The sequence below is a fragment of the Mus musculus genome, chromosome 4 (assembly GCF_000001635.26).
Source record: "Mus musculus strain C57BL/6J chromosome 4, GRCm38.p6 C57BL/6J".
NCBI classification, from domain to species: Eukaryota; Metazoa; Chordata; class Mammalia; order Rodentia; family Muridae; genus Mus; species Mus musculus.
Genome location: NC_000070.6, coordinates 139023135 through 139049953, shown reverse-complemented (window position 1 = coordinate 139049953; position 26819 = coordinate 139023135). Strand labels below are relative to the sequence as shown.

The window sequence follows — 26819 nt, the reverse complement described above, 5'->3', positions numbered from 1 at the left end:
TGGACCTCTGGTCATCTCAGGGCCAGGATCTCTGGAGCCACCACTCCTTTGCTGAAGGGAACTCTGTCAGTGGCCTTTCTGCCATGGGCAGCCAGTGGAGTGGAGTGCTACATCTCCTTGTGACCAGCAGGGACAACAGTGGGGATTCTGAGCAAGGGTCAGATCTAGGGAGCCACGGAGAAAAGCTGAAAGAGGCAGCTGCTGTGACTCTGAACTGAGACTAGCCAGCGAATCTCCCGTGTAGCCCAAAATGAGTGCAAACCAGGTTGGGTTGGACATGAATTCTGCCGTTGCTGAAGCCCAGCCAGAAGCTGCCTCACCAAGGTCCATCTACTCACAGACAAGCTGCGTTCACAGACAAGGTCTGCTCACTGCACGGGATTTGCAAAAGATCTGCTCACTGTGTGGGATTTGCAAAAGGCTTGCTCTCTTTAGCATGTGGGAGGACCTAAGTTTCTGTTCCTACATTATCAGGTTATACCTCCAGTGTCCAGCAGCCCCCAGGATGTGGAGTCTGTATAGAAGGCACCTACTGCTCAAGACTGACAAAAGATGCCAGAGGGCCAATGAGATGGCTCAGTGTGTAAAGGTGCGGGAGTTGAACCCAGGAACACACATGGTAGAAGGAAAGATCAACTCAAGTTGTCTTCTGACCTCCATATGGGAACCCAGGCATGTGTGTATACATACACTTGTATGCACACACACCATACACACAAACAACAGATACACACATGTAAATGCATATGCACATATATACACACATACATATATACACATACAACAGATACATAAACATACAACAGATATATCCACATACATACATACACATATATATATACACCAGATATATACACAGACATATACACACATTAAATAAGTATAAAATTATAAAGATGCCAGAGATGAACATTTAGTGGCCCTGACATTCCTTTGCTGTGGGAACAGTGTCTACCAAAAGTCACTTTCTGGTCCTTCCATCCTGTGAAAGTTTGAGGCATTAAATACAGACCCACAGGGCTGAGGATGCAGCTCAATAGAAGAACACTTGCCTAGCACGGGCCTTCCATCCCCCGCCCTCAAATACTTATGCATATTCATATTCTTATGTAAATGGGGTGAGATTATCTTCAAGTTCAGAAGTCACAGACACAGGCAGCTTTTGTGCCTCTCCATTTGAAACAGCTCCTTAGATTTTATTTATACTCTGCTTCCACTATGGGAGTGGGCGGTCCTCCATCCTGCTGTAACTTTGGCAGTAAGGGGGCGGCATGCCTCTGGTTGGAAAGGGAAGCTTGTCAGTCAAGCCCTCGCCCTCCACTCCAGGACTTTCTGTCACTGTTTCTCTCTAGTCCAGGAGTGATCCCTTTGGATGGAAGTCAAGGCTGGAGATGAGGCTCAGTTGGGAAAGCGCTTGTCTAGCATGCACAAAGCCCTGTGTTTCATCCACACATGTTGGGTGTGGTTATAGATGTCTATAATCCCAGCATCTGAGAGCTAGAGGCAAGAGGATCAGAAGTTCAAGGCTGTGGTGGGTTGAGTGAGAATGGCACCTATAGGCGCATATACTTGAATATTTGGTTCTCAACCGGTGGACTGTTTAGGAAGGATTAGGAGGCGTGGCTTTGCTGGAGGAAGTTTGTCACTGGGGGGGTGGGCTTCCAGGCTCTCTGTCTGTCTGTCTGTCTGTCTGTCTGTCTCTCTCTCTCTCTTTCTCTCTCTGCCTTCTGCCTGTAGATCAGGATGTAGTTGTCAGCTACTTCTTCAGCACTGTGCTTGCTTGCCTGTTGCCATGCTCCCTGCCATGTTGATCATGGACTAACCCTCTGAAACTGAAAGCAAGCCCCCAGTTAAAGGCTTTCTTTAATAAGTTGTCTTGGTCATGGTATCTCCTTGGAGCAATGAAACAGTAACTAAGACAAAGGTCATTGTTGGCTGTTTTGCTAGTTCAAGCCCAGCCTGAGATACATGTAACTTAGGATCTCACTTATCCTAGGCTGACTTAGGACTAGCTGAAGATGGTCTTGAACTTGTGACTTTCCTCCTTTTACTTCCCCACTGCTGGGATTAGAGGTGTGGATCACCACTCTGAGTTTATGAGCACTGGAGACAGAACTCAGGGCTTCATGCACCCTAGGCAAGCACTCTATCAATTGAGTCATATCTCCAGTCCCTTATCACTTTCAAAAGTTCAGGTCAGAGGGCTGGAAAGATGGCTCAGTGGTTAAGAGTGCCTAATGTCCTTGCCAAGGACCATGGTTCAGATCCTAGCACCCATGCTGGGCAATTCACTACCACCTAAACCTCCAGCTCTAGGGATCTGACACCCTCTTTTGGCTTGCATAAGAGGCTGCACTCACAACGTTACATAAAATGAAAAAATAAAAATAACTCAAAAAATAACAGGTTTGCTCTGTAGCCTCAAGAAGATCCACGTCGTACGGAGTTCTTTCTTTACTTTTGACGACATCGTGCTATCAGCTTTACTCCTGTCTGCTGTCCTTCTGGTGTTTCTGGAGGCTCACCCTAGACTCCTGGGATGGCATTTTCATCACCCAGCACTCCCACAAGACTAGAGATGGCTTCACTTTTCCCAAAACCCATCCAGGACCCAGGTGGGACCCCATCCTCTTCTCAATAACAGCCTCGAAAACTGTGTATGTATAAACTCTAAAACTGAAATTTAAAGACTATGTCCCAGGGGCCCAGCTTCACCCATGGAAACCAGCATAGCTGACCTGATCTCTGCTGGTCTCCCCACATCAGGCCTTGTTAAAGGGAAACCAGTGTGCACAGGGCTTCTGATATCTCCCCAAACAGCCAGAGAGGCGCGAACACGTTCCTGCATCCCTGTCACGTTGTCAGTAATAAGACTCTCTCGGCTGTACCTGCAAAGTGGCTGATCCTCTCCCTTCCATCAGGGGCTCACATGTGCAGAGAGTGATAAGGTGAGAATGGGGAGGGGGCAGCATCCACCAGCTGCAGATCTGCAAGAAAGGCCTTAAAGAAGATGCTATGAGCTGTGTCTGACACAAACCAAGTCCATTGAAAAGATACTCACATATGCACTTGGTAAAGGAAGCAAAAAACTATAAGGGGAGGAAGATGAATTGGGAGAACGGGGGAAGAGGGGTCCTGACTGCAGACGCTGTCCCCTAAGGGAGGCTCACACTGCCAGAAAATTACCTAGGAACCTCTTTGGCCTTCTGATCAGGATTTAAGATGAATTCTTCAAGGGGATAACTAAGCCTTCAGTTCTACCCTCTGATGCCCACACAGAGTGAGACGGCTGTTACTGCACCCCAGGAATCTCAAAATTAATCTGTTCCACCTGGCCTCTCCTGGCTGCGCTCCCCACCCCCAACCCCCAGGCAGGCTGATGCTAGGTTTGACTTGGTTCAAGCAACTGGTGGGTACAGTTTAATGGCTGGGAAATAAATCGCATCACATGCGATTGTGTGTTATCATGGAGATGAAAGCACCATCTGGCTGAGCCATGGTCTGCTGTGTACTTCTGGGGTGTCTGGTGACAGCTACGCTCATTTTCAGCCAACTGGGATTGTAGGGACTCCAGGATTGGCTGTTCAAATAAATCTTTAAAAAATACTTTATATTATTATTATTATTTTAAAAAATTATACATATGTATGTCTAGATGTATGTGCATATGCACGCAGTGCCCAGTGGATGACAGAAGAAGGTATTGGGTCCTGGAGCTGGAGTTATAGGAAGTTCTGAGAGGTCAGACATGGTTATTGGGAATCAAAGTGGGATCCTCTGAAAGAGCACTTTATGCTCTTCATGGTTAACACTGAGCCATCTCTCCAGTCCCTTCCTCATTTTTTTTTGAGACAGGGTCTAACTATGCAGCCCTATGTTGGCTTGGGACTCATTGAGATCCACCTGCCTCTGCCTCCAGGAGGCTGGGAATAAAGGCATACACCACCATGCCTGGCTCCCTTTGTTTTCTTTAGGGGAACTGTGTGCGTGGCCTATGCATGTAGCACATGTACAAGCATGTGATGTGCGTGGAGGCTGGAGGTTGACGCTGGGTATCTTTGTCAGTTACTGTCTCCTTTCTCTCTGGAGAGAGAATCTATCATTAAGCCTGGTGCTTACTAGTTGGCTGGACTTTCTGGTCAGTAAACTCGGAGGCTCCACCCATCCTCCACTTGTGCCCAGGTCACAGATGTGCACATCATGTCTGGCTGTCTTACATGGGTCTGAACTCAGGTCCATGCAAGATACAGGTACTTTCCTGACTGAGACATCTCAGCACCCCTACTATACCCTTTTAAAAAGTTTTTTTTTTTTCCTGTAAGACAGAGTCTCAATATATGTAGTCAGGCTGGTCTTGAATTTGTAATCCTCCTGCCTCAGCCTCCTGCATGCTGGGATACCAAGTGTGTGCCACTATGCCTGGCTCTCTTTATTTTTTAGCATTACCACCTCCTCCTTTAGGAAAAGTTTAGGACCAAGTGACCCTGGAAGGTGAGCAGAACACCTCCATCCTACCATGGGCATTCAGCCTCAGAGACCTACAAATGCTGTCCTGGGACACACAGCGAGTACCATGTAGGGTTTGGGTCTTTTTACATTCCATCCCCTCCTTCCTTTCCACACTTCCCTTTGTGATCTGATACAATTTTTAATCAAGTATGTTTTGACAACTATGGTGTCTTCCAAAATTGAGTTATTACAAACAGATCACAGGTACCCACAAAGATGACTACTTTCAGTTTGGTGGGTGCAAGAGGCACCATGTGATGACTAGGCTGAGGTGCGTAGGTACCACGTGTCAAACAGAAGTGTATGAACAGAGCCAAGTATATGAATAGATAGTCAAGAAGGAGAAAGAGGGGCTCATGACCTATTAAAGTTTCCATCTGATAGTTTTCATTACTAGGGATGGAACCAAGGGCCTTGTATACTAGGCGAGCACTTTGCTACAGAGCTATTTCCCTAACCTTTGGATTTTTAACACACACTGTGGTGGTTTGAATGAGAATGGCCCCATAGGCTCACATATTTGAATATTGGCCGTTAGTGGAACTGTTTGAGGAGGATCAGGAGGTGTGGCCTTGCTGGAGGAGGTGTGGCCTTGCTGGAGGAGGTGTGGCCTTGCTGCAGGAGGTGTGGCCTTGCTGCAGGAGGTGTGGCCTTGCTGGAAGAGGTATAGCCTTGTTGGAGGAGGTGTGGTTTGTCACTGCGGGTGGGCTTTGGTGTTTCAAAAGCCTTGTGTTTGTGGATTGAGGTGTGAGCTCTCAGCAACTGCTACAGCGCCACCTCTGCTTGCCTGCAACCATGCTCCCGAGTGTGACGGTCATAAACTCTAACCCTTTGGAACTGTGAGTCTCAAGTTCAATACTTTATTTTATAAGTTGCCTTGGTCATGGTGTCTCATCACAGAACAGGCCCGACCAGGCTACTCTTTGGAGGAAAGAGGAAGACTTTGGGATTTTGGACTAGGAAGGTGGCCAAATGCTATAAGCTGTGCTTACTGGGCCATCCTAGTAGAAGCTTGGAAGACAATAGTTGTTGAGGGAAATGTGAACAATGGAGGCCCAGCTCGACAGATATCACAGGGGAACAATATTAGCAACAGGGCTAGAGAACATTCTTATGCTCTAGAGTTTTCTACTAATTTCATTGGCTGGTGTTTATATTTTGATACACAGGGTCTTGGCTTTCCCATCAGAAATGTAATTTATTTATGGACAAGGTCTCACATTGCTTAGATGGCCCCAGATTCACTATGTAGCCAAGGCTGGCCTCCCACCTCTCAGGTGCTGGGATTCTAGGCATGAACCCCATGGGTCCTTCATTGAGGGCGTGTCACTTGGGAATACAATTTCTGGTAAACTGAGGACTGCAATCTAGTTGGGACTAGATGGACTGATTATGAGCATGCGCATACTTGAGTAAAGGCAGTTTTCCCTGCTCTGCAGTAAACCATCCACCCTCAGTGGCTCTCGGTGAACAGTGTTTCTTCCCAAGAGTCTACTAACCAGGCATAGCTGCTCCCTGAAGCTCAGGCAGGACTCACTTCTGGAAAATTCTCAGGCATTAAACTCCCTCTCCCACCTTGGCTCTTCTCTCAGATTTTGCATTAGGCAACCAAGGAACTTCCTCATTCCCGTTTTCCACTTCCTTACCCCCACAAAGGCATTGTGGGCAATTTCTGCAAATAGATCTTGCTGTGGTTTCTCTCTTCCTCTGTCTAAGCTGTTACTGAAGCACCAGGCATGGATTTCACACCCTGCCTTCTCATGTCCAGAAATTTCATTTGATTTATATTCAAATCTCTTGTTATTCTATCTATCTATCTATCTATCTATCTATCTATCTATCTATCTATCTATCTATCTATCTATCTATCTATCTTTGGTTTTTCTAAGACAGAGTCTTTCTGTGTAGCCCTGGCTGTCCTGGAACTCACTCTGTTGACCAGGCTGGGCTTGAACTCAGGGAACCTCTTGCCTCTGCCTCCCAGGTGCTGGGATTAAAGGTGTGCACAGCTATCATCAGGCCCATTATTTTTTTTATTTTTCTAGTGTCTTGTTAATCTGTTGGGTTTCTTCTATCTTTTTTCTTTTCTGAGAGAATCTCTATATAAAACCCAGGCTGGCCTAGAACTCATGGCCCTCCTGCTTCAGCCTCTTGGGTGCTGGAGTCAAAAGGCTGTGCTGCCACCCCTCCGGCCTTCTCCTTTTTTTTTTTTTTCCTTCTTCTTTCCTTATTAGATATGATTGACATGAAACTTGATTTGTAGACCAGATTGGCCTCAAACTCAAGAAGAGCTGCCTGCCTCTCTCCCAGTGCTTGGATTAAAGGCGTGTGCCACCCTATGCCATGCCATGCCACCTCTAGCTCCTCTCTACTCAGCTGCAGTTTTTAACCTATGTTTTAAACAACTGTAACATACTGATTTTCTAAGCATGAGGTCTGAGCCGGATGCCTCAGCCTCGAAGTGCTGGGTCACAGGCCTGGACCCTCCCATTACCTCGCATCACCTCCCAACACCTCCCATCACCTCTTCTCTTCTGTTTTTGTTTCTCTACTCCTTGGAAGCTCAGCTCAGCACTTCAAGGAGAATCTGCTGCAACTTAATTAGCGTTTATGGGGTATCTGTAATGGGAGAATTTACACTGCTAATTAGTGGAAAAGCTAATTAGTCTGCACAATTGCCACACTAGAAATATGCTAATATAGACCTATTTCTGCCTGCCCCCTCACTTTCTGGGTCTCTCGCTCTTTCTTTTGCTCTCTCTTTTAAGACAAGAGCTCATCTGTACCTCAGGCTGGCCTGGAACTCCTTGTGTAGCTCAGGCTGACCTTGAGTTTGTGCTAATTCTTCCTACTGAGTGCAAGCATTAGCTACGGCAACCAGTATTCTATCTATCTATTCACCCACCCACCCATCCATCCATCCATCCATCCACCCATCCATCCACCCACCCATCCATCCATCCACCCACCCACCCATCTATCCATCCATCCATCCATCCACCCACCCACCCACCCACCCACCCATTCATCCATCCATCCATCCATCCATCCATCCATCCATCCATCCATCCATCCATCCACCCATCCATCCATCCATCTATCTACTATCTATTTATTTATATTTATTTTATTTTGGAGGTGCTGAGGCTTAAACCCAGGGTCACATACCTGCTGTGCAAATTCTCTACCACTGTAATATGCACAGCCTCTTCCCCTTGTATATATTTTATTTTTATTTAGTCTTGTCTTTTCTTTTCTTTTTTCTTCTCTTTTCTTTGAGACAGGATTTTACCATGTAGCCTTGCTGGCCTGGACCACACTATGTAGACCAGGCTGGCCTCAAACTCATAGAGATCCACCTGCCTCTGCCTCCCGAGTGCTGGGATTAAAGGTATGCACCATCATGCCTGGCTCTCGTTCTCCTTTTAAAGAATATGGGGTCTCAGTTTGTTGTCCAGGTTGGCCTTGAACTCTTGGACTCAAATATTGCTCTTGCCTCAGCCTCCTGCCTGAATAGCTGGGACTGTACAAGGCAGAAGCTCTGCGAGTCTTTACTCCACATCTGGAATGGCTGCCATGGCTATGGGCAGAGAGCAATGCTCATGATGGACTGTGATGCTGCCTTGCTTCAACGGCCCTGTGTCTGAGAGCTCTGGATGCCAGTAGAATGACTGAGAGCCAGCACAACCCATCTCCGAACATCCCTGGAACGTCCATGGGCCTCTTAAGCCTAGACTCCCATCTTAGAAGGGTCCCCAGTGACAGTGGCTTCCCCTAAGCCTAGACAAAGCAATGCTACCTTGATATTTTCTCTTCTCTGATTGGACCGCACCTCATCCTTGATGTTTCCTCTTTTCTGATTGGACCACACCTCATCCTTGATGTTTCCTCTTCTCTGATTGGACCATGCCCCATCCCATGAGCCAAAAAATAAGCCTTTAATCCCATAAAGCACTGCCCACCAGGTATTTGGTCACAAAGATGAGAAACAGGAGAAGCGCCCCATTCTGCCCCCATTCTCATCTCGATCCCTGGACTCGCAGGCTGTCGGGATGAATCCAGGAGAGGCTGCCGGGAAACAGCTGTCAAGCAGCTAACTAACAATCCCTTTTCTGCTTTGTAGATTTGGTGCCTACTAAATGTTTATACAGGAAAATGAAAGCAAGGATAATATTGGTGGCAATTTCTCAGGAATCCCGAACATCTGGTGAGTTTTGCACAGGCTCTCAATGCAAGCAAGGCAGGCTGTTGAGACCCCTAGGGTGGGGGTCGAACAAACAGGGGTCACCTAAGACCATCTGCATAGCAGAAATTTACATTACAGTTCTTAACAGCAAAATTACAGTTATGAAGTAGCAAAAGAATAGTTTTATGGTTGGGGGTCACCACATGAGGAACTGTATTAAAGGGTTACAGCAGTAGGAAGGCTGAGAACCACCGCCCTAGAAGCTGGTCTCCGGGCCAGTGGCTGCTGCTGTCTTCTGTGAAGTGTGTCTCCAAGTAGGGCAGGACTTCAGGAGCCTACAGGAAAGGTACCCTAGATGTGGCCCCTCCCAGAAAACCTCATGGGGTACTAGGAGGGACCTGATGTGGGTGTCAGCTAGAGGTGGACATGCCACACTCATCCTAGACCAATACTCTGTGACAGAGCCTCTGAGTTTCTGAGACTATTCTCTTGAAAACTGGGATAATGGTGAGAGGTTGGGGGTGGGGGAGGAGAGTGGGAGATGGAGAGGAAGAGGGAGGAGGAGGGGGAGAGGGGAAAGGAGGGAGAGAGGGAGGAGCTGGGTAATGGAACAGAGGTAGGGGGAAGGGGGAGAGGAAGTGGGGAGAGGATTTCTGCTAGAGATGGGGCAGGTAGGAAGGGATGGCTGCCCCCTGTGGTTCTGTGCTCCAGGATCATCAGCCTTGTCCCCTCCTTGGCACACTAGATGGGGGACAGTATTCGCCATCAGGGTTCTGCAGAGAGGAGGCAGGACATATCAACTCCACTGCGGATCTCTCTCTGAGTCTGTGATTCGCACACAACAGACCCATCAGACCACACAACAGAGCCGCATCAGCCACCAGCCACCAGATTACAAAATGCAAAGCTAACCAGAGGGATGGGAGACTCCAGACTCCTGGCCTAATTAAGTCTACAGGCTCCCGCCGGAATCGCAGCGGTAATTATCTGACATCCCTGCTGTGGTTCCCAGTGCAGCTCTCAGTTCAAGCTGATAAAGATCTTTCCAGCCCAACATGCTGCCTACAGCTCCCACTCAGGAGCCTCAGCTTGACCCTTCTAATGAGCAATGGGCAGAGACGCTGAAGCTTGGCTGGTTAATTAAGTCTGAACAGCGCACATAGGCACTTTAAAGAAAGTGCCCAATGCAGACTGGGTTGAAATGGAAGGTCTAAGTGCTCTCTGCGGAGCCGGCAACTCCATGTCCCCACGAATCCCCTGCTCTGTACCTTTTGTTTTTTGATTTGACCAAGAGGAAGCTAATAGCTAAATCCATAGCTCAATTACTGCACAGGCTAATAATAGAGAAACAGAGTGTCCTGTGCCCCTGTTTTCCCATCCAACTTGACAGAAGCTAGAGTCATCTGGGAAGAACTTCAACTGAGAAAACACAATCAGCGCATAGGCAAGTCTATATAGGGAGGGCATCTTCTTGATAGATGATCGATGTGAGAAGGCCCAGCCCACTGTGGGTGGGGCCACCCTTGCAGGTGGCTCTGGGTCATCTAAGAAAGCAGGTTAAGTAAGGCTCGAGGGAGTTGGCGCACACCTTTAAGCCCAGCTCTCAGGAGGCAGAGGCAGGTGGGTCTCTGTGAGTTCAAGGTCGACCTGGTCCATGGAGCAATAGCTGGGATTACATAGAGGGAAACAACAGAGCAAAACCAAACAAAAAGCAGTCAAACACGCGTGGGAGCAAGGCAGGAAGCAGTGTTCCGCCACGGGTGTCTCAGCTCCCGCCTCTATGTTCCCGCCTTGAATCCTTGTCTTGGCTTCCCTCAGTGATGGGCCATAAATGTAAAGAGAAATAAACTCTTTCCTAACCTAATTGCTTTTGGTCAGGGTTCCCATCACGGTGACAGAAGTGCTGAGACCTGGGGTACTCACTCAGGACAGTGGTAAACCTCCTACATGAAGACGGCTTCCTGACCAGCCCCGTAACGGCCTTAGAGACAATCTCTATCCTATGGCTAGCCCCATGAAGAAAGCATTACGGGGGTCCATTTCTCAGGAGACCAAGCCTTACATACCAAACGTGCAGTTTGCTTACTCGGCTGGGAGTAGACGCAGGCTTAGCTGTGAGCACATCTGCTGGCTCGAGGCTCAGCTCTCTGACATGGAAACTTCCTAATGGCTTTATATCTCCTATGCCTCCCCAGCCTTTTCTCTGTGGTCTCAGGGATTCTGCACGCTAGGCAGGCACTTTACCAGCTCGATACCCACATGGGTGTATTTTTCTGACTTTCACAGCGTCAGAGGCAAGATGGAGCCCGGCAATGCCTCTGTCTCAGTGATGGTAGTTCTACACAGCGAGAGAAAACAGCAAAGCCCTTCATACATGGCCTGTCACATAGTCCACAGTCAACAAGTGGCCACTGTTAAAACACAGAATAACTAGGGCAGGCTCCGGTGTCCTTTCACCAATCAGCCTAAAGTCTGGAGGGTTGAAGTGACTTGCCCAAGGCTGAAGAGGCATCAAAAGAGTCTGGATTCAGGTCTCTAGAGTCTACACCTGGTGCTCCTTTGCCCATTACTGTCCCCTGTTATCCTGCATCTGGAAGACACTCGGAGGGATGACAAAAGGAGTCTGTGGATCCGGGAGCGATGGGGAGCCAGCCGGGTGGACAGAAGCGAGGGACCCCAGGGCCCAGCAGAAGCAGGCTTTTTAATCACTCAGCAAATACACCCTAAGGCCTGCTGGCCCAGCCCTGACTTCATGCACCGGGCCACCTGGCAGAGACGATTCCTAGTGCACCGAATTAATTCCCTCAATCCCTCTGGGATGAAGAGGAGAATAAATCCACGCCTGAACAAATGCACCCATGGATGAACGCATACGTCAGCTGAAGCAGGAACTGATTTCTGGGTTCAGAGGGCTTTTTCCCAGCTGAGGCAGCTAGCATGAGTCAGTCTGAACTGAGCTCCTCCAAATGTCCAATTTAAAAAATCTTTTCAAAGCAAATACACAGGGAAAAAAGAGGAAAAAAAAAAAAAAGGAACGGTCCATTATGCTTTGGGGCCGCGAGTCTCTTAAGAGAGGGCTCCAGCGGAGGTTCTTCTTGGCAGCGGGCACTGTCACCCTTTCCCCTGCCACCAGCTGGCATCATTCCCAAAGCAAATTGATGTCCTTGGCTGGGAGACAGACTTTTGTTTGGGGGGGGGCTATTTAACTTGGGGTAATCTTGGCTCTGCTCATTTCCTGATCGCTTGACAGATGTGCTTCCTGTCTGGGTTTTGAAGGGGTGGTGGTGGAGCAGGGTGGGTGGGCTGCTGGGCAGTCGAGGGTGAAGCATCTTGGTGCTGCAGGGTCACTGGGAGGCTTGGACAATGGCTCATCAGTCGGCCCAGGTGTCCTGTGCACTGTGGTGTTTGTACTTTGGGTTAAGGCAGCTCATGACCCCGCTCCCCTCTTCCAAAGACCTGGAGTGTTTTCTTCGGTAGGAAGAACTCCCAGCATGCTTCACCTACCTCATTCATAAGTCAGTTATTAACATGCCCAGGTCTGAGCCAGAGACCCCAGCCCATGCCTCTGGGAGGGCAGTTTACTTCAGCTGACTAAGTTTCAGGAGGGTGAGACTGCTGCTGCCATCTCTCCACAGCCTGGTATAGAACTTGGCACACAGTAGGCACTCCATGAACGAGCCAATGAACTGGAATATCTGATCCTGGATGTGGCTGTGGCTGTGGCTGAAAGCACACAACCAGGATGGGCTGCAGTAAAATCCAGAGTCAGAGAGAGACACAAGCGAGTCCCCCTTCTCTACCTTCCTGCTTGAGTGTGTGTGTGTGTGTGTGTGTGTGTGTGTGTGCTTGTGTGTCACACCTCAGGCACTGTCCACCTCATTTTTACTTGAACTTGGTAATTAGCCAGACTGACTGGCCTTATGAATGAGGCTCCCCACCCCCCAGCTTTGCCTACACAGCACTGGGCTTACACACCTCCATGGTCAAACGCTTCTTAGGTGGGAACAGGGCATCAAACTCGGGTGCTCACACTTGTGGCAGACTCGGCACTCCACATGCCATCTCCCCAGCCATTACTTCACAGTCTCTAAATCTCAATTTGCATGTAGAAAACCTGTCCCATGGGTTGGATGGGACTTGAGGAAAAGATGTATTAAATTCTCATCAGAGGAAAGAGCAGAGGTTGGACCATCCTGGGGGACTGTAGCAGCCATTCCTGTTATATACTCCTTCCTAACCTTAGTGCCTTCCCCTCTCTCCAGTCACCACTGCCAGCCCATCCCCTCTGATTGCCTACATACTGGGCACAGTCTAGAGCCAAGTACTATCAAAGCAACCCTCACTTTGCCTGGGATCTGCCGGGTCCCACTCCCAATCTCTCGGGCTCAAGGCTGCGCACTGGCTTTGATGCCCTGGGAACTACAGGAGAGCTGGTAGCCAGGTTTCTGAGCTCCTGGGATCAACCAATGAGGCTCTTCTCTAAGGGCCTCGGGACTTGCTTTGTTTGGGCTTCCTGTAAGAGTTTCCCACACCTTCCAAGCTGGAAGGACTGTTAATGAGGGAGAGCTAGGGAAGGAAATTCTCCTTTTGCAGAGCAGAAAGCTGAGGCTCAGGCCTGTGATGTCTGAATGAGAATGGCCCCATAGGCTCATGTATTTGAATGCTTGGTTAGCAGGGCGTGGAACTGTTTGGGAAGGATTAGAGGCATTAGGGGGTGTGGCCTTGTTGGAGGAAGTGTGTTGCTAGAGGGTGGCTTCGAGGTTTCACATCAGGCCTGTGTCACTGTCTGTCACCTGCAGATCAGGATGAAAAGCTCCCAGCTATTGTCCCAGTGCTGTGCCTCTCTGTTTCCTGCCATGGTGATCACGGACTAACCTGAAACTGTAAGCAAGCCACCAGTTAGATGCTTCCTTTTATAAGAGCTGCCTTGGTCATACTGTCTCCTCATTACTGTAGAACAGTAACTAAAGCAGGGCCCATATTGTCTTGACTGAGCCTTAGTTGAGAACTCATGGCAGAGGCCAGAATCCCACTGAGGTCTTCTGGCTCCTAGTATGGGTTCAGGAAACAGAACCTGTCTGGAATATTATTTTTTGTGGAACTCTGAGGATCCAGCGTAGATGTAAGACTCAGACAGTTCAGATGGTGCTGGCTTTGGGTGACTCTGGTATTTATAGACACTGATCATTACTTGCTCTGAAGGGACTCTGGGAAATGATGGCTGGATTCCAGTCCACCAGAGTAAACCCTTCTCTCCAGTGCTCAGATGATGGCAGCTTGCCTGGGATTAGGAGCGGTCTCTCTGTGTACAGATTAATCAGTGCTAAAGAATCAGGGCTGCCTGGAACCAGTCAGGCCACTGTGAAGTGAGAGTTGTTTTCTCTGCCATGTGCTCCAGCCATGCCACAGGCCCTAATGTAACCAGTCAACTGATGACAGACCGAAACCTTCCATATCCTGGACCGAAATTGTCTTCCCTCCTCTGAGGTTGACTACTTGGGGGATTTTGTCACACCATCTGAAAGCTACGTGGCTGCATGTGACATAGCCTCACCATGGCCTTGCCCTGCTTGTGACTTGCTTATGTGTTAACTGCAGCTCAGGGACGTTAGCTCACAGGATCAATGGTAGTGCTAGGACTCACGCTACAAGTTTGAGCCCCACAGCTGATGGACTTGCTAGTAGGCCAGGCGTGGGAAGAGCCAGGTAGCCGCTCCCCTAATGATGCAGACACCCCAAATCCTGCCATTCTGCCACAGCTGGGCATGGGCCAGGCTCGAGCATGAGCGAGGTTGTTTGTGAATATATGGAGAGCCTTGCTCCCACTCATTCTGCTCTGTGGGGTGGGTCAAAGCAGTTTAGCAAGGAAAGACCCTGCTTTTGTCCCTCCAGGGTCACCAAGGAGGCTGGACACAAAGGCTGGGCTCTGGACACTTGGGATCCTCAGTTTCCCTCCTCAGTGGGTGGTGTGTTACTTTCAACTTCTTGGGGATCTCTGGATTATGTTCTAGCAAAAAAGGGACAGAGCGGAAGTCCAAACAACTCTCAGAATTAGCAGGAGAGATGTCCCCACTGCTAGACATCTCCAAGGAGTCTGGTAGTGCTACCATCTGGGTAGCCACCTGCACAGAGGGGACCTTCCTCTATTCTGAGAAGAAACCCTGAGAATAGAGAGTGGAAGGCTGAGCACAGCAGCCTTCTGAAGCAAGTCACAGCCAGCTGACAGATGGGCCCCAGGGACATTCTCAACGCAGGAGAAGGTGAGGGGACATCTCGCAGGAGTTGGGTCTCACCTTTTATTATTATGAGAAATGAAGTCAAGGCTTTATGACAGACACCCTACCCACTGAGCTATCCTGCTGGCCCTGTACCCAGGTGGCTCTGAGGTCCAAGGTCACAGTTACTCACGGGCCTGTGAGACAGCTGTGCAAAGAAGCAAGCAGTAGGGAAGGCACCTGGGAAGTGGAGAGCAGCCTGAAGTTGCAGGTAGTCTGGTGTCACATGGCCTCTGTCAGGCTGCCTGCCCTGCCACCTGCTGGCCTGGGACCTGGCTCCTCAGGCTCTTTGCTTCAGCGACCTCATCTGTGGACCAGTCACACTAATCGAGCTCTCTGATTACATAGGTTACTGTAAGGGGAGAGTTAGCGCTTCTAGGGACATTAAGTACAGTTAATGTAAATGTGACTGCTGCTACTCTTGGAGGAGAACCTTCCCAGTGGAGGCTACACAGGTTGTCTGGGAACAGCAGAGTGTGGCCACAGCTCCACGGAGGGGGCGGCAGGTGACAGAGAGGATTCTGGACAGGAGGTCACCTGTGGGCCTTGGGTGTTACTGAGAGAAGTCTGCACCTTGTGTAGAGAGCAGTGGAAGCCCCTGGGCTCTGTAGGCCCCCCGGGATCTGGAAAGTTGCTCTGTGTGTGTACAGGTATGGGATCGAGTATACACAGGTAGGCTATAGACTGCCCAGGGTCCACCCCTCCTGCAATTCATCTGTGGGGTTGACCCAACTGCTCATTTCTTCCACGATGCAGAGACTTCCGGGTTCCAGCCCCAGATCCACCCACCTCCCGATGTGTCAGCATCTCCCTCCATCCCCCATCAGGCTTCTTCTATAGGCTGTGGAAACCCTAGACTCTGCCACTCCCAGATGTTCTCTGGAACGCCACCTTTATCTGTGCTGACGACTACCCCAGAAGACGTCTCTGCAAGCCCCCACTGCATGACACCTGCCATTATCTAGAGTCTGTGTCCTCTCTGTCCAGCACTGCAGTTCTGAGGAAGGCCACTGGCTCTGCACTAAGACCCTTGTGGGTTACTCTCTCTCAGTCTCTCGCGTGTGAAGCAGAGAGAGAGAGAGAGCTGCTACACCCACACCCTGGGGTTGCTGTGTCGGGGGCTGAAGTGAGGAAATGTTCGCACAAGCTCAGAACACGGCAGTTGCCAGTCTATACCAGCTCACATGCAGGCCACCTTGCTTATGTCCCTCACCCTAAGTCAAGCCTGAGCTGAGCACCCCAACATGCCAGGCAGTGGGGTGATAGTCAGGTACAGGCCAGGCCCCGCCCATCGGGAGTTCCTGTCCATCATGGTGCTAGGACTTTTTGAAGCTCAAGGACACAGAGAATAAGGTCTCGCATATGCATAGCATTTCCTGTGCCCTGCACAATCTCATGTTAGAGTGCACAGATAGAATTAAGTCTTGGCTCGGCACATGTGTCAGACCTAGCTACTTCAGCACTTGTGATCTTATTTTAATCCCTTAACCATCCTTTGGGGTAAATATACAAAGTCCTATATTTAGCTGAAGACTCAGAGGCACAGAGAGATTAGGTAAGTGGCCCACAGTCCCATGCCATCTGTGACAGAGCTGAGTATGCTCAGCGTTCTTATAGGTAGGCCAGGAAAGCCAGGAAAGACAATGGAAGTTGTTTTGGGCACCATTACTACCAAATGCTGTGTGCAAGGCCATCCAAGGATCATGCCCCGGCCCACCAACCCCCCCCCCTCTCTCTCCAGCTTCCAGCCTCAACATAGGGAGCTGCTGGGCAGTCTCATTCCCAGGGACCATGTTAAATGATAACTGAATTTCACATACCCAGCAGGGGAACTGAAGCCAAAGCCTGCCTTGCATCAGCCCAGTGGTTCTCAACCTGTGGGTCGCGACCCCTTAAAGATTTAAAATGCAGGTATCCTGCATCTCAGATATTTATATTACAGTTCATAACAGTAGCAAAAATACAGCTCTAAAGTAGCAATGCAATACTGTTATGGCTCGGGGAGGGGGGGGCCTCCACACATGAGAAATTATCTTAAAGGGCAGCAGCTTTAGGGAGGTTGAGAGGACGGATCTGAAGGCAACATGTAATTTATACCATCTGGAGGCGGAGGCCGCCTTTCTTTTTGTCTCCATGAAGAACTGATTCTATTGACAAGACCACATCACTTGAGGTAACGAGCCAGGTGCAGGGTTTGCGCATGAGGTGGGGAAATGACAACCATATAAAGGATGGCGGTGTTCCACAGGCCTCCTGAGGAGCAGCCTCGGAGAGCATCGAGGAGCCTGGGTGGCTGGCAGCCAGCATGAACAGACACATGCACAGCTGAGGTGGGGGGCTGTGATCAGGTGCGTGAGAGCACGGGGTGGGGGCGGGATGGAGAGCGTATTGGCCTGCAGGGGATCATGGGAAATGGTCAGACTTGGCCATCTCAAGCTCCAGTGTTTGGAGACATGGTTTTGACAGCAGGCTCTAAGATGATGCCGGGGTCTGGCATACATGAGGAGGGGGTCTTAGGTGTATCTGCCTGTTTGCCTGATGCTGGCACTCTAGGGAGCTACCAGACGCTGAGCGCATCCTAGGTGGCCACTGTCCTTGCCACCTTCTAAGGACAAATACACACAGAGATGACCTAAATCTAGCCAGCAGCTGACAGCGAGCCTTCACAGCCAAAGTAGAGCCCATGTCAGACCAACAGACCACAGGCAGCTACTCACTCCTGGGTGTATTCGTGCTGCACCCCTCCATGTCTAGGGCTACTCTGTTATGCAAAGCTGACTGGTCCACGCCTTCGACCTCTTTAGAATGTGTGTTTTCACATAGACAACTTTACCACTTGGTAAATCTTCCCTGCTTTTTCCTAAGAGAGACAGGCTGTGCCACGATCATGTGTATAAAGCAGCAATACAGAACCCAGCACTTCAAAGTTGCTGGGACTCAAAAAAGTGTCATGGTAGGAGGGGGAGGTTGGCAAAGGTTTTAGGAAAGAGGGACACTGGCTCTCTGGGGGCTCTCTAGCTGTCTAGAGCATCCTAGGTGGGTTAACAGAGATACATGGATTGACCCTGTCTATCTGTCTGTCTGTCTGTCTGTCTGTGGTACCTAAGAAGGAGAAGAATATATATAGAAAAGGATGTTCAATGTCCTTCATCTTTAATCTAATTTTCATCCCTACTTTCTTCCTGGTTCTTGCCTTACCTCTGACCTCTGCTTCAGTTTTCCTGGCAAGCATAGCCCAGAACCAGCCAGGCCCTTTTGCATAATGGTTGCAGATAGACCAGAGCTACTTGAAATAGGGCCACAGTGCCTTTGCATTGCATGCACTGGCTAGACACAAGCAGGGGGAGAAAGGTTGCTGCAAGCTAAAGGAGATTGGGAGTGGGGAAGGGGTAGGGGCCCAGGTGTTGACCTTCTGGGGCTAGTGCCAAGAGTGGTATAGCCACGTTGTCTGTAACCAGAAAAATAGCCTCTGCTGTCAGGCTGGTGGTGGAGACATGCTTTGGTAAAAAGAACAAGATGGGATCAACCACACTCCTGATCTTAGGGACCTCTGGTAATGACAGCATTGAAATGGACCCTGACCTCTTCAGATTTAGCTGATAGCAGGCATCCCATCTTTCCGTATTCTTGCTGGATGAGGAGCAATTGTGTCATGTGCTTGGGCTGACTGGGGTGAGGGGTAGCTTTGGATGAGCAGTGATTGACAGGCTGAGGCTTCCCATGACATCCTTGCCCCGACTGGTTTGAAGGTTGGGCAAAAATGCTGTATGGGCACTTCACTTGCTGCTCAGATCATGGGGTAGGGCTCTCAGAGCATGGGGCAGGACCCTAAGAACATGGGACAGGACCCTCAGAGCATGGGGCAGGGCCCTCAGTTCTGTAACTGGGAAAGTGAGGCTCAGAATGGTGCTCACTGAGGTCCTGGGGACAGCAGCCACCACTCCAGCTACTCCGCCTATCTGCCCTGCTGCGTGTTCGGGAGCTCTGTTTCAGAGCTTTCTCTTGTTGTCAGTGTCTTTAGCTCTATGTGCCATCAGGCAGTCAGGGAGCAGCCTGTGTCCTAGCAGGAGTGACACACCCAGCGTGCTCTGCAGCTCACTCACTCCCCAAACAGCTTCCTCCCCAACAGCTTCCGCTGATGGATTTGAGCAGAGCCAGCATAATGTCCTGAGGTTCTCTCCTGCCAGTGGCCCCGCCCCTCAGCTGCATTAGTACAGAGAAAATGACACAGGGCCTTACAGACCTCATGGTTATCTAAGGTAGGTTGAATGTGGCCTCTCAGATCTGTTTAGCTAGAATTTGTGAATATAATCTTTCTTGGAAAAGGATCTACAAAGATTTAATTAAAGATCTTGGCGATTGTACTGGGTCAGAATGGGCCCTAAAGCCAATGACTCTCCCTGTTCTTGGAAGAAGAGGAACAAAGGATGTGCTACAGAAGATGGATGCGGAGAGTGGAGTGAAATACCTTACAAGGATCACCAAGGGATGCCAAGAACCACCAAAGATGGCCAAATGCAGGGAAGAGATGCCGAAGTTCACCAAGGGTTACCAATGGCTACCAAGCACCTCCAAGGAATGCCAAGGAATGCTAAGGACTGCCAAGGACCACCTAAGGACACCAAGGACCACTGAGGACCTCCAGGACTGCCAAAGATCGTTAAGAGTGGAGCAAGGACCATCAAGAACCAACAAGGGATGCCAATAACTTTAACGAACTGCTAACAAGAGCCAAGGGCCACTAAGGACAGCCAAGACTGCCAAGCCACTGGAAGCAAGGTTCCTTCTCTCTCTTAGCTTCATGGTGAGTGTGGTGCTGCAGACACCGTGCACTCTGTCACACAAGAACATTTACCAGAGTGCAGGGACACTGGCATCATGATGGGACAGCCTTCCATTCATGCAGTCTAGTGTATATACAGAACTAGCCTTTCCATTTAAAACTATGCATTTGAACTGTTATTTTAAGGACCGGGAATGTACTTTGCAAAACTCATGACCCCAGGCCCAGAACCAGTGCCCTGGGGACCAACTTGAGAAGGGCTCTTGTTTGTCAATGCATATGCTTACCTTGCTCCTGAGCCATTTCTTGCAGACAAAAGTAGATGACTCTGGCTCCCAGGCTGAATCCAATCAAGGTGACAGGTCTCCGGCCCTGAGGGGAAACAGGACACAGGTGTTTGGAGAGGTTATAGCAAGTTTAAGCAAGTCAGTTCTTGCATGGACTGCAAACTCGCTCAGCCCTTGCCTGTATGCACATTACAGTTTCCACGCTCTGAAGTGTCAGTCATTAGTATCGGGACCCTTGCGTACGCAGGAGTTAGCAGCTCAGGGGTTGGCTTCCTCTAGCGCACTCGGTCTCTGACTTGGCTAATTCCTTTTCCTTTCAAACCATCATTGGCCATGGCTCCTCCTCCCGGGGACACAGAATATGTTAATTACAAGGACTCGTGCCTTGGACTCATCTGCCTACGGCTAAGGACTGCAGTGATGTGGGGGTCCCTCTGGGGATGCAGAGATTAGACACAAGATGCGATGTGATGAGTAGGGAGGTATGGGATGGGGCTTAGTTTTCTGGAGAGGAAGGCTGTAGATGATAGAGCAGTGTCTGGGGAGCCTGGAGAAATGTGGGCCCGTGTATCGGAGGCTTTCCATGGAGATCTCTGGTCTGGCCTGGTGCGAGAGTTCCAGCAAGGGGGAGTGAGTATGAGCAGGGAGGGGAAGTTGTTTCCCCTCCACACCACCCTGTGCTGAGTCAGGTAGGGCTGGGCCTACAAGAGGCTGACTAGCCAGTAAGGAGTATGGCGGAGCTTCAGGCAGCATTTCAGGAGAGCAGACCTCTTCCCAAGTGTTACAGCTCTAAGGACAGAAGTTCTTGGGTGATGGAGTAGTTCTTGCACACCTTTAATCCTTCCGGATAGGATTCTTATATACAGATTTGGGGTGAGTCAGGATCTGACAATAAGTACTTCTCATTGGCTTGGTCTGAGAGCTTAGGGAAACTTTATTTGCATGTGGGAGGGCTTGGTGCTGCTCCTACAAGACTGATGGCCACACACCTCTCTGCGGGGGGGGGGGGGGGGAGCGTTGTGGGAGGCTGTAGCTGTGACAGAAGCCAGGAGGCATGGCCAAAAACTTGCTGTCCCTTGCAGGTAGAAGTCACCTACTGGGTCACCAGGGTTCAAAGCCTATGCTCGACCCAACCGGGAACCAGGCTGCCTATGCATAGCGCATCGCCCCACAGAGAAAGACGAGGTATCATGGAACATGCCGAAGAAAAAGGGTCCAGCTGCATACAGGCGAAGGAGCGGGCAGCTAAAAGCTCTAATGCTCCTGGTGTCCCTTCCTTCCCTCTTTGTCCTGAGCCTTTCTAGGCACACAGAGAGGAAACTTCCGGAAGTCCACTGTAGCTAAGAGTGTCCCCAGGGTGGGAGTCCTAGCCAGGTGGCTGAAGACTGGGGACAGCCACAACTTCCAGGGATGCCTTTCATTTCCATGTATCCCTGAAAGTCTGGAATGTGCACAGAATATTGGGGGACATACTCAGACACAGAGAAGCCGGTGCTTGGCACGAGATGCCACAGTATCGAAGGAGGTGGGGCTCCCAGAAGACAGTGCAGTTATTTGGATGAGAATGGTCCTCCCAGTGAGCACTGTCTGTCTCACATGTTTGTGGATTGAGATTTGAGCCCTTGCCATGCCTGCTTCAAAGTAAACATTTCCTTTTATGTTTCCTTGGTCATGGTATCTTGTCACAGCAATAGAAAAGTAACTAAGACAGAGTCATGGCTTCTTTTGGGGTGTGCATATACAACCTAGGTCCTGGAACCTGTGAATGTCATCTGCTGTCCACGATAGGGACTTTGCAGATGTGTAGTCAAGAATCTCAGCTAGGCTCAGTGGCATTCCTATGACCCAGCACACAGGACACTGAGCCTAGGTGACTGCTGTGAGTTCGAGGCCAGCATATTTCTAGTGCAGCCTGGGCTATAGAGTGAGAAACTGTCTAATCCAAAACAAATAAATAGGGATGCAGGAGTCAGTCAGAGGGATGCAGGAGTCAGTCAGAGGGATGCAGGAGTCAGTCAGAGAGATGCAGGAGTCAGTCAGAGGGATGCAGGAGTCAGAGGGATGCAGGAGTCAGTCAGAGGGATGCAGGAGTCAGTCAGAGGGATGCAGGAGTCAGTCAGAGGGATGCAGGAGTCAGAGGGATGCAGGAGTCAGAGGGATGCAGGAGTCAGTCAGAGGGATGCAGGAGTCAGTCAGAGGAATGCAGGAGTCAGTCAGAGGAATGCAGGAGTCAGTCAGAGGGATGCAGGAGTCAGAGGGATGCAGGAGTCAGTCAGAGGGATGCAGGAGTCAGAGGGATGCAGGAGTCAGTCAGAGGGATGCAGGAGTCAGTCAGAGGGATGCAGGAGTCAGTCAGAGGGATGCAGGAGTCAGTCAGAGGGATGCAGGAGTCAGTCAGAGGGATGCAGGAGTCAGTCAGAGGGATACAGGAGTCAGTCAGAGGGATGCAGGAGTCAGAGGGATGCAGGAGTCAGATGCAGGAGTCAGATGCAGGAGTCAGAGGGATGCAGGAGTCAGAGGGATGCAGGAGTCAGTCAGAGGGATGCAGAAGTCAGTCAGAGGGATGCAGGAGTCAGATGCAGGAGTCAGAGGGATGCAGGAGTCAGAGGGATGCAGGAGTCAGTCAGAGGGATGCAGGAGTCAGTCAGAGGGATGCAGGAGTCAGATGCAGGAGTCAGATGCAGGAGTCAGAGGGATGCAGGAGTCAGAGGGATGCAGGAGTCAGTCAGAGGGATGCAGGAGTCAGTCAGAGGGATGCAGGAGTCAGAGGGATGCAGGAGTCAGATGCAGGAGTCAGATGCAGGAGTCAGAGGGATGCAGGAGTCAGTCAGAGGGATACAGGAGTCAGAGGGATGCAGGAGTCAGAGGGATGCAGGAGTCAGAGGGATGCAGAAGTCAGTCAGAGGAATGTAGGAGTCAGATGCAGGAGTCAGTCAGAGGGATGCAGGAGTCAGAGGGATGCAGGAGTCAGAGGGATGCAGGAGTCAGTCAGAGGGATGCAGGAGTCAGTCAGAGGGATGCAGGAGTCAGTCAGAGGGATGCAGGAGTCAGTCAGAGGTATGCAGGAGTCAGTCAGAGGGGTGCAGGAGTCAGAGGGATGCAGGAGTCAGTCAGAGGGATGCAGGAGTCAGATGCAGGAGTCAGATGCAGGAGTCAGAGGGATGCAGGAGTCAGTCAGAGGGATGCAGGAGTCAGTCAGAGGGATGCAGGAGTCAGAGGGATGCAGGAGTCAGTCAGAGGGATGCAGGAGTCAGTCAGAGGGATGCAGGAGTCAGTCAGAGGGATGCAGGAGTCAGTCAGAGGGATGCAGGAGTCAGTCAGAGGGATGCAGGAGTCAGTCAGAGGGATACAGGAGTCAGTCAGAGGGATGCAGGAGTCAGAGGGATGCAGGAGTCAGATGCAGGAGTCAGATGCAGGAGTCAGAGGGATGCAGGAGTCAGAGGGATGCAGGAGTCAGAGGGATGCAGGAGTCAGTCAGAGGGATGCAGAAGTCAGTCAGAGGGATGCAGGAGTCAGATGCAGGAGTCAGAGGGATGGAGGAGTCAGAGGGATGCAGGAGTCAGTCAGAGGGATGCAGGAGTCAGTCAGAGGGATGCAGGAGTCAGATGCAGGAGTCAGATGCAGGAGTCAGAGGGATGCAGGAGTCAGAGGGATGCAGGAGTCAGTCAGAGGGATGCAGGAGTCAGAGGGATGCAGGAGTCAGTCAGAGGGATGCAGGAGTCAGTCAGAGGGATGCAGGAGTCAGTCAGAGGGATGCAGGAGTCAGTCAGAGGGATGCAGGAGTCAGTCAGAGGGATGCAGGAGTCAGTCAGAGGGATGCAGGAGTCAGTCAGAGGGATACAGGAGTCAGTCAGAGGGATGCAGGAGTCAGAGGGATGCAGGAGTCAGATGCAGGAGTCAGATGCAGGAGTCAGAGGGATGCAGGAGTCAGTCAGAGGGATGCAGAAGTCAGTCAGAGGGATGCAGGAGTCAGATGCAGGAGTCAGAGGGATGCAGGAGTCAGAGGGATGCAGGAGTCAGTCAGAGGGATGCAGGAGTCAGTCAGAGGGATGCAGGAGTCAGATGCAGGAGTCAGATGCAGGAGTCAGAGGGATGCAGGAGTCAGAGGGATGCAGGAGTCAGTCAGAGGGATGCAGGAGTCAGTCAGAGGGATGCAGGAGTCAGAGGGATGCAGGAGTCAGATGCAGGAGTCAGATGCAGGAGTCAGAGGGATGCAGGAGTCAGTCAGAGGGATGCAGGAGTCAGAGGGATGCAGGAGTCAGAGGGATGCAGGAGTCAGAGGGATGCAGAAGTCAGTCAGAGGAATGTAGGAGTCAGATGCAGGAGTCAGTCAGAGGGATGCAGGAGTCAGAGGGATGCAGGAGTCAGAGGGATGCAGGAGTCAGTCAGAGGGATGCAGGAGTCAGTCAGAGGGATGCAGGAGTCAGTCAGAGGGATGCAGGAGTCAGTCAGAGGTATGCAGGAGTCAGTCAGAGGGGTGCAGGAGTCAGAGGGATGCAGGAGTCAGTCAGAGGGATGCAGGAGTCAGATGCAGGAGTCAGATGCAGGAGTCAGAGGGATGCAGGAGTCAGTCAGAGGGATGCAGGAGTCAGTCAGAGGGATGCAGGAGTCAGAGGGATGCAGGAGTCAGTCAGAGGGATGCAGGAGTCAGTCAGAGGGATGCAGGAGTCAGTCAGAGGGATGCAGGAGTCAGTCAGAGGGATGCAGGAGTCAGTCAGAGGGATGCAGGAGTCAGTCAGAGGGATACAGGAGTCAGTCAGAGGGATGCAGGAATCAGAGGGATGCAGGAGTCAGATGCAGGAGTCAGATGCAGGAGTCAGAGGGATGCAGGAGTCAGAGGGATGCAGGAGTCAGAGGGATGCAGGAGTCAGGTGGGCAGAAGGGAGGAGGAGCAGAGAAGAAGCTTGTGGATGCTCCAGACACTACTGGTTTTGAAGATGGAGGAGGGTCCACCCACAGAGGAGGACATAGGCCTCTGGGAGGGAAAAGAGATTGGGAAATGGATGCTTCCTGGTAGTCTCCACAAGGAAGGCAGCCTGCGGAGGCAGGCCTGACTTCTGCTCTCTATACTGTGAGGCGAGTACGCTGTGTGTGAGGTGTGGATGTTACCAATCATCGCCCTTCTTGGTCTTTGATACCTGACTGCAGTGTGTGGGGTGATATAGTTTACCTTGCTTAGCCAGAGCCACTTCAGTCTTTGCCTCCCAGCCAGATCTGCCAAAGGGCTACTAGGGTTTTCCTGTTCATTTTGGGAGGGGAAGATACAGGGATTGGCTGGCATTAGCAGTTTCCCAGGCAACATTCCCACGTTGGCAGAAACTGCTGGGCCTGTCAGTAGCTGTTCTCCCCTTTGTCCACAGTAATTGAATTTCAGCTGGCTGCCCTTTCAGAATAAAGACTGAGTTTCCCGGCTTTTTGGGTAGTGTAGTGTAGTCATATGACTAGTCTCTGGCCAAGGAAAGGGTAACAGAGTCTGTTTGGCACTTGCTTTTGCTCCTCAGCTCTTCTTCTTGCCTCCTGGAGCTCAAATACTGTCACCTCAGAGCAAGAATTCAAGCCATACCAAGGGATATAGTGGTGTGACTATGAATTCCTGCTCAACGCAAGGGGCCTCTCTCCCATGGCACACACCATCAGAGTGCCTAATAGTTGTTGCCCTAGGCTTCTGCAGTGATAATTAACTTCTACCTTGAAAGGTAGAGAGAAAGAGAGAGAGAGAATGAGAATATATTGTATATTCATGAGTATATGTTGTGTATGTTTGTATATGTGTGTATATGTGCAGGTGTGTATGTGTTCATGTTTGTGGAAGTATGTATGTGCATATGCATGTTTATATATGTGTGCCTATATATGTGTATATATACATGTATGCACACTGTGTGTTTATGTATGTATGTATGTATGTGTGCATGTGTGCATTTATGTGTGTATGTTTTTGTGCAGGTATGTGTTTATGCATATGTATGTTTGTATGCATGTACCTGTATGTTTATACATTTATATACACTGTGTGTGTGTGAGAGAAAGAGAAAGAGAGAGAGAGACAGAGAGAGAGAGAGAGAGACAGAGAGAGAGAGAGACAGAGAGACAGAGAGACAGAGAGACAGAGAGACAGAGAGAATGCTTTGCTCCTCAGAGTCTACCTGCCTTGTTTTATGAGGCAGTGCAGTGTCTCTCACTGGCCATGGGGCTTTCTGGTTTGGTAGTCTTGGTGACCAGTGAGTCCCAGAGATCTACTTGTCTCTGCCTCCCCAGCGATGAGATTAAAGGTGTATACGACCACATCTGGTTTTTGGTTTTTTGGTTGTTTTGTTTTGATTTTTGAGACAGGGTCTCTCTGTGTAGTCCTGGCTGTCCTAGACCAGGCTGGCCTTGAACTCAGAGATCAGCCTGCCTCTGCCTCCTGAATGCTGAGATTACAGGCGTGAGCCACCAAGCCCAGCACTTTTCTGTTCTGTTTTATTTTTAAATGTAGGTTCTGGGGACAGGCACTTTATTAAATCTCTCTGACCCTGGATCCAAATTTTATTTTAAAGCTATTTTTAAAAAGGTCTATTTTTATTTACTTGTGTGTGTGTAGACCCCGTGCATATGTGCAGGTGCCTGAGGAAGGCTGGAAGGAGTCTGAGTTCCCAGAGCTGCAGTGTGGGTGGTTTTGTGTATCTCAGGATACTTTCCTCATCTGAACTTGAGTGGCAACGGAGATGACTTTCTTCCCCAAAGTGGCTGGACTTCTACCAATGGACTTACTGTTGGGGTTCCCATCGGTAGACATG

General features: G+C 50.2%; 1 protein-coding gene across 6 annotated transcripts in view; it reads right to left on the bottom strand.

Moving 5' to 3' along the window:
- The window catches only part of Tmco4 (transmembrane and coiled-coil domains 4), an 86898-nt gene that overhangs the window by 9220 nt on the left and 50859 nt on the right, over window positions 1-26819 (bottom strand). For 5 of the 6 annotated variants that reach the window (XR_001784218.2, XM_030253908.1, XM_006539280.4 and 2 more), the window contains one exon: window positions 20041-20125. Coding sequence is in view for 5 of the 6 variants with exons in the window: in XM_030253908.1 (XP_030109768.1) it covers window positions 20041-20125 (85 nt within the window). In the remaining variant the exon portion in view is untranslated. Of the gene's footprint in view, window positions 1-11377; window positions 13577-20040; window positions 20126-26819 lie in introns of those variants that run through there. The other variant, XM_017320451.2, reaches the window with a different exon arrangement.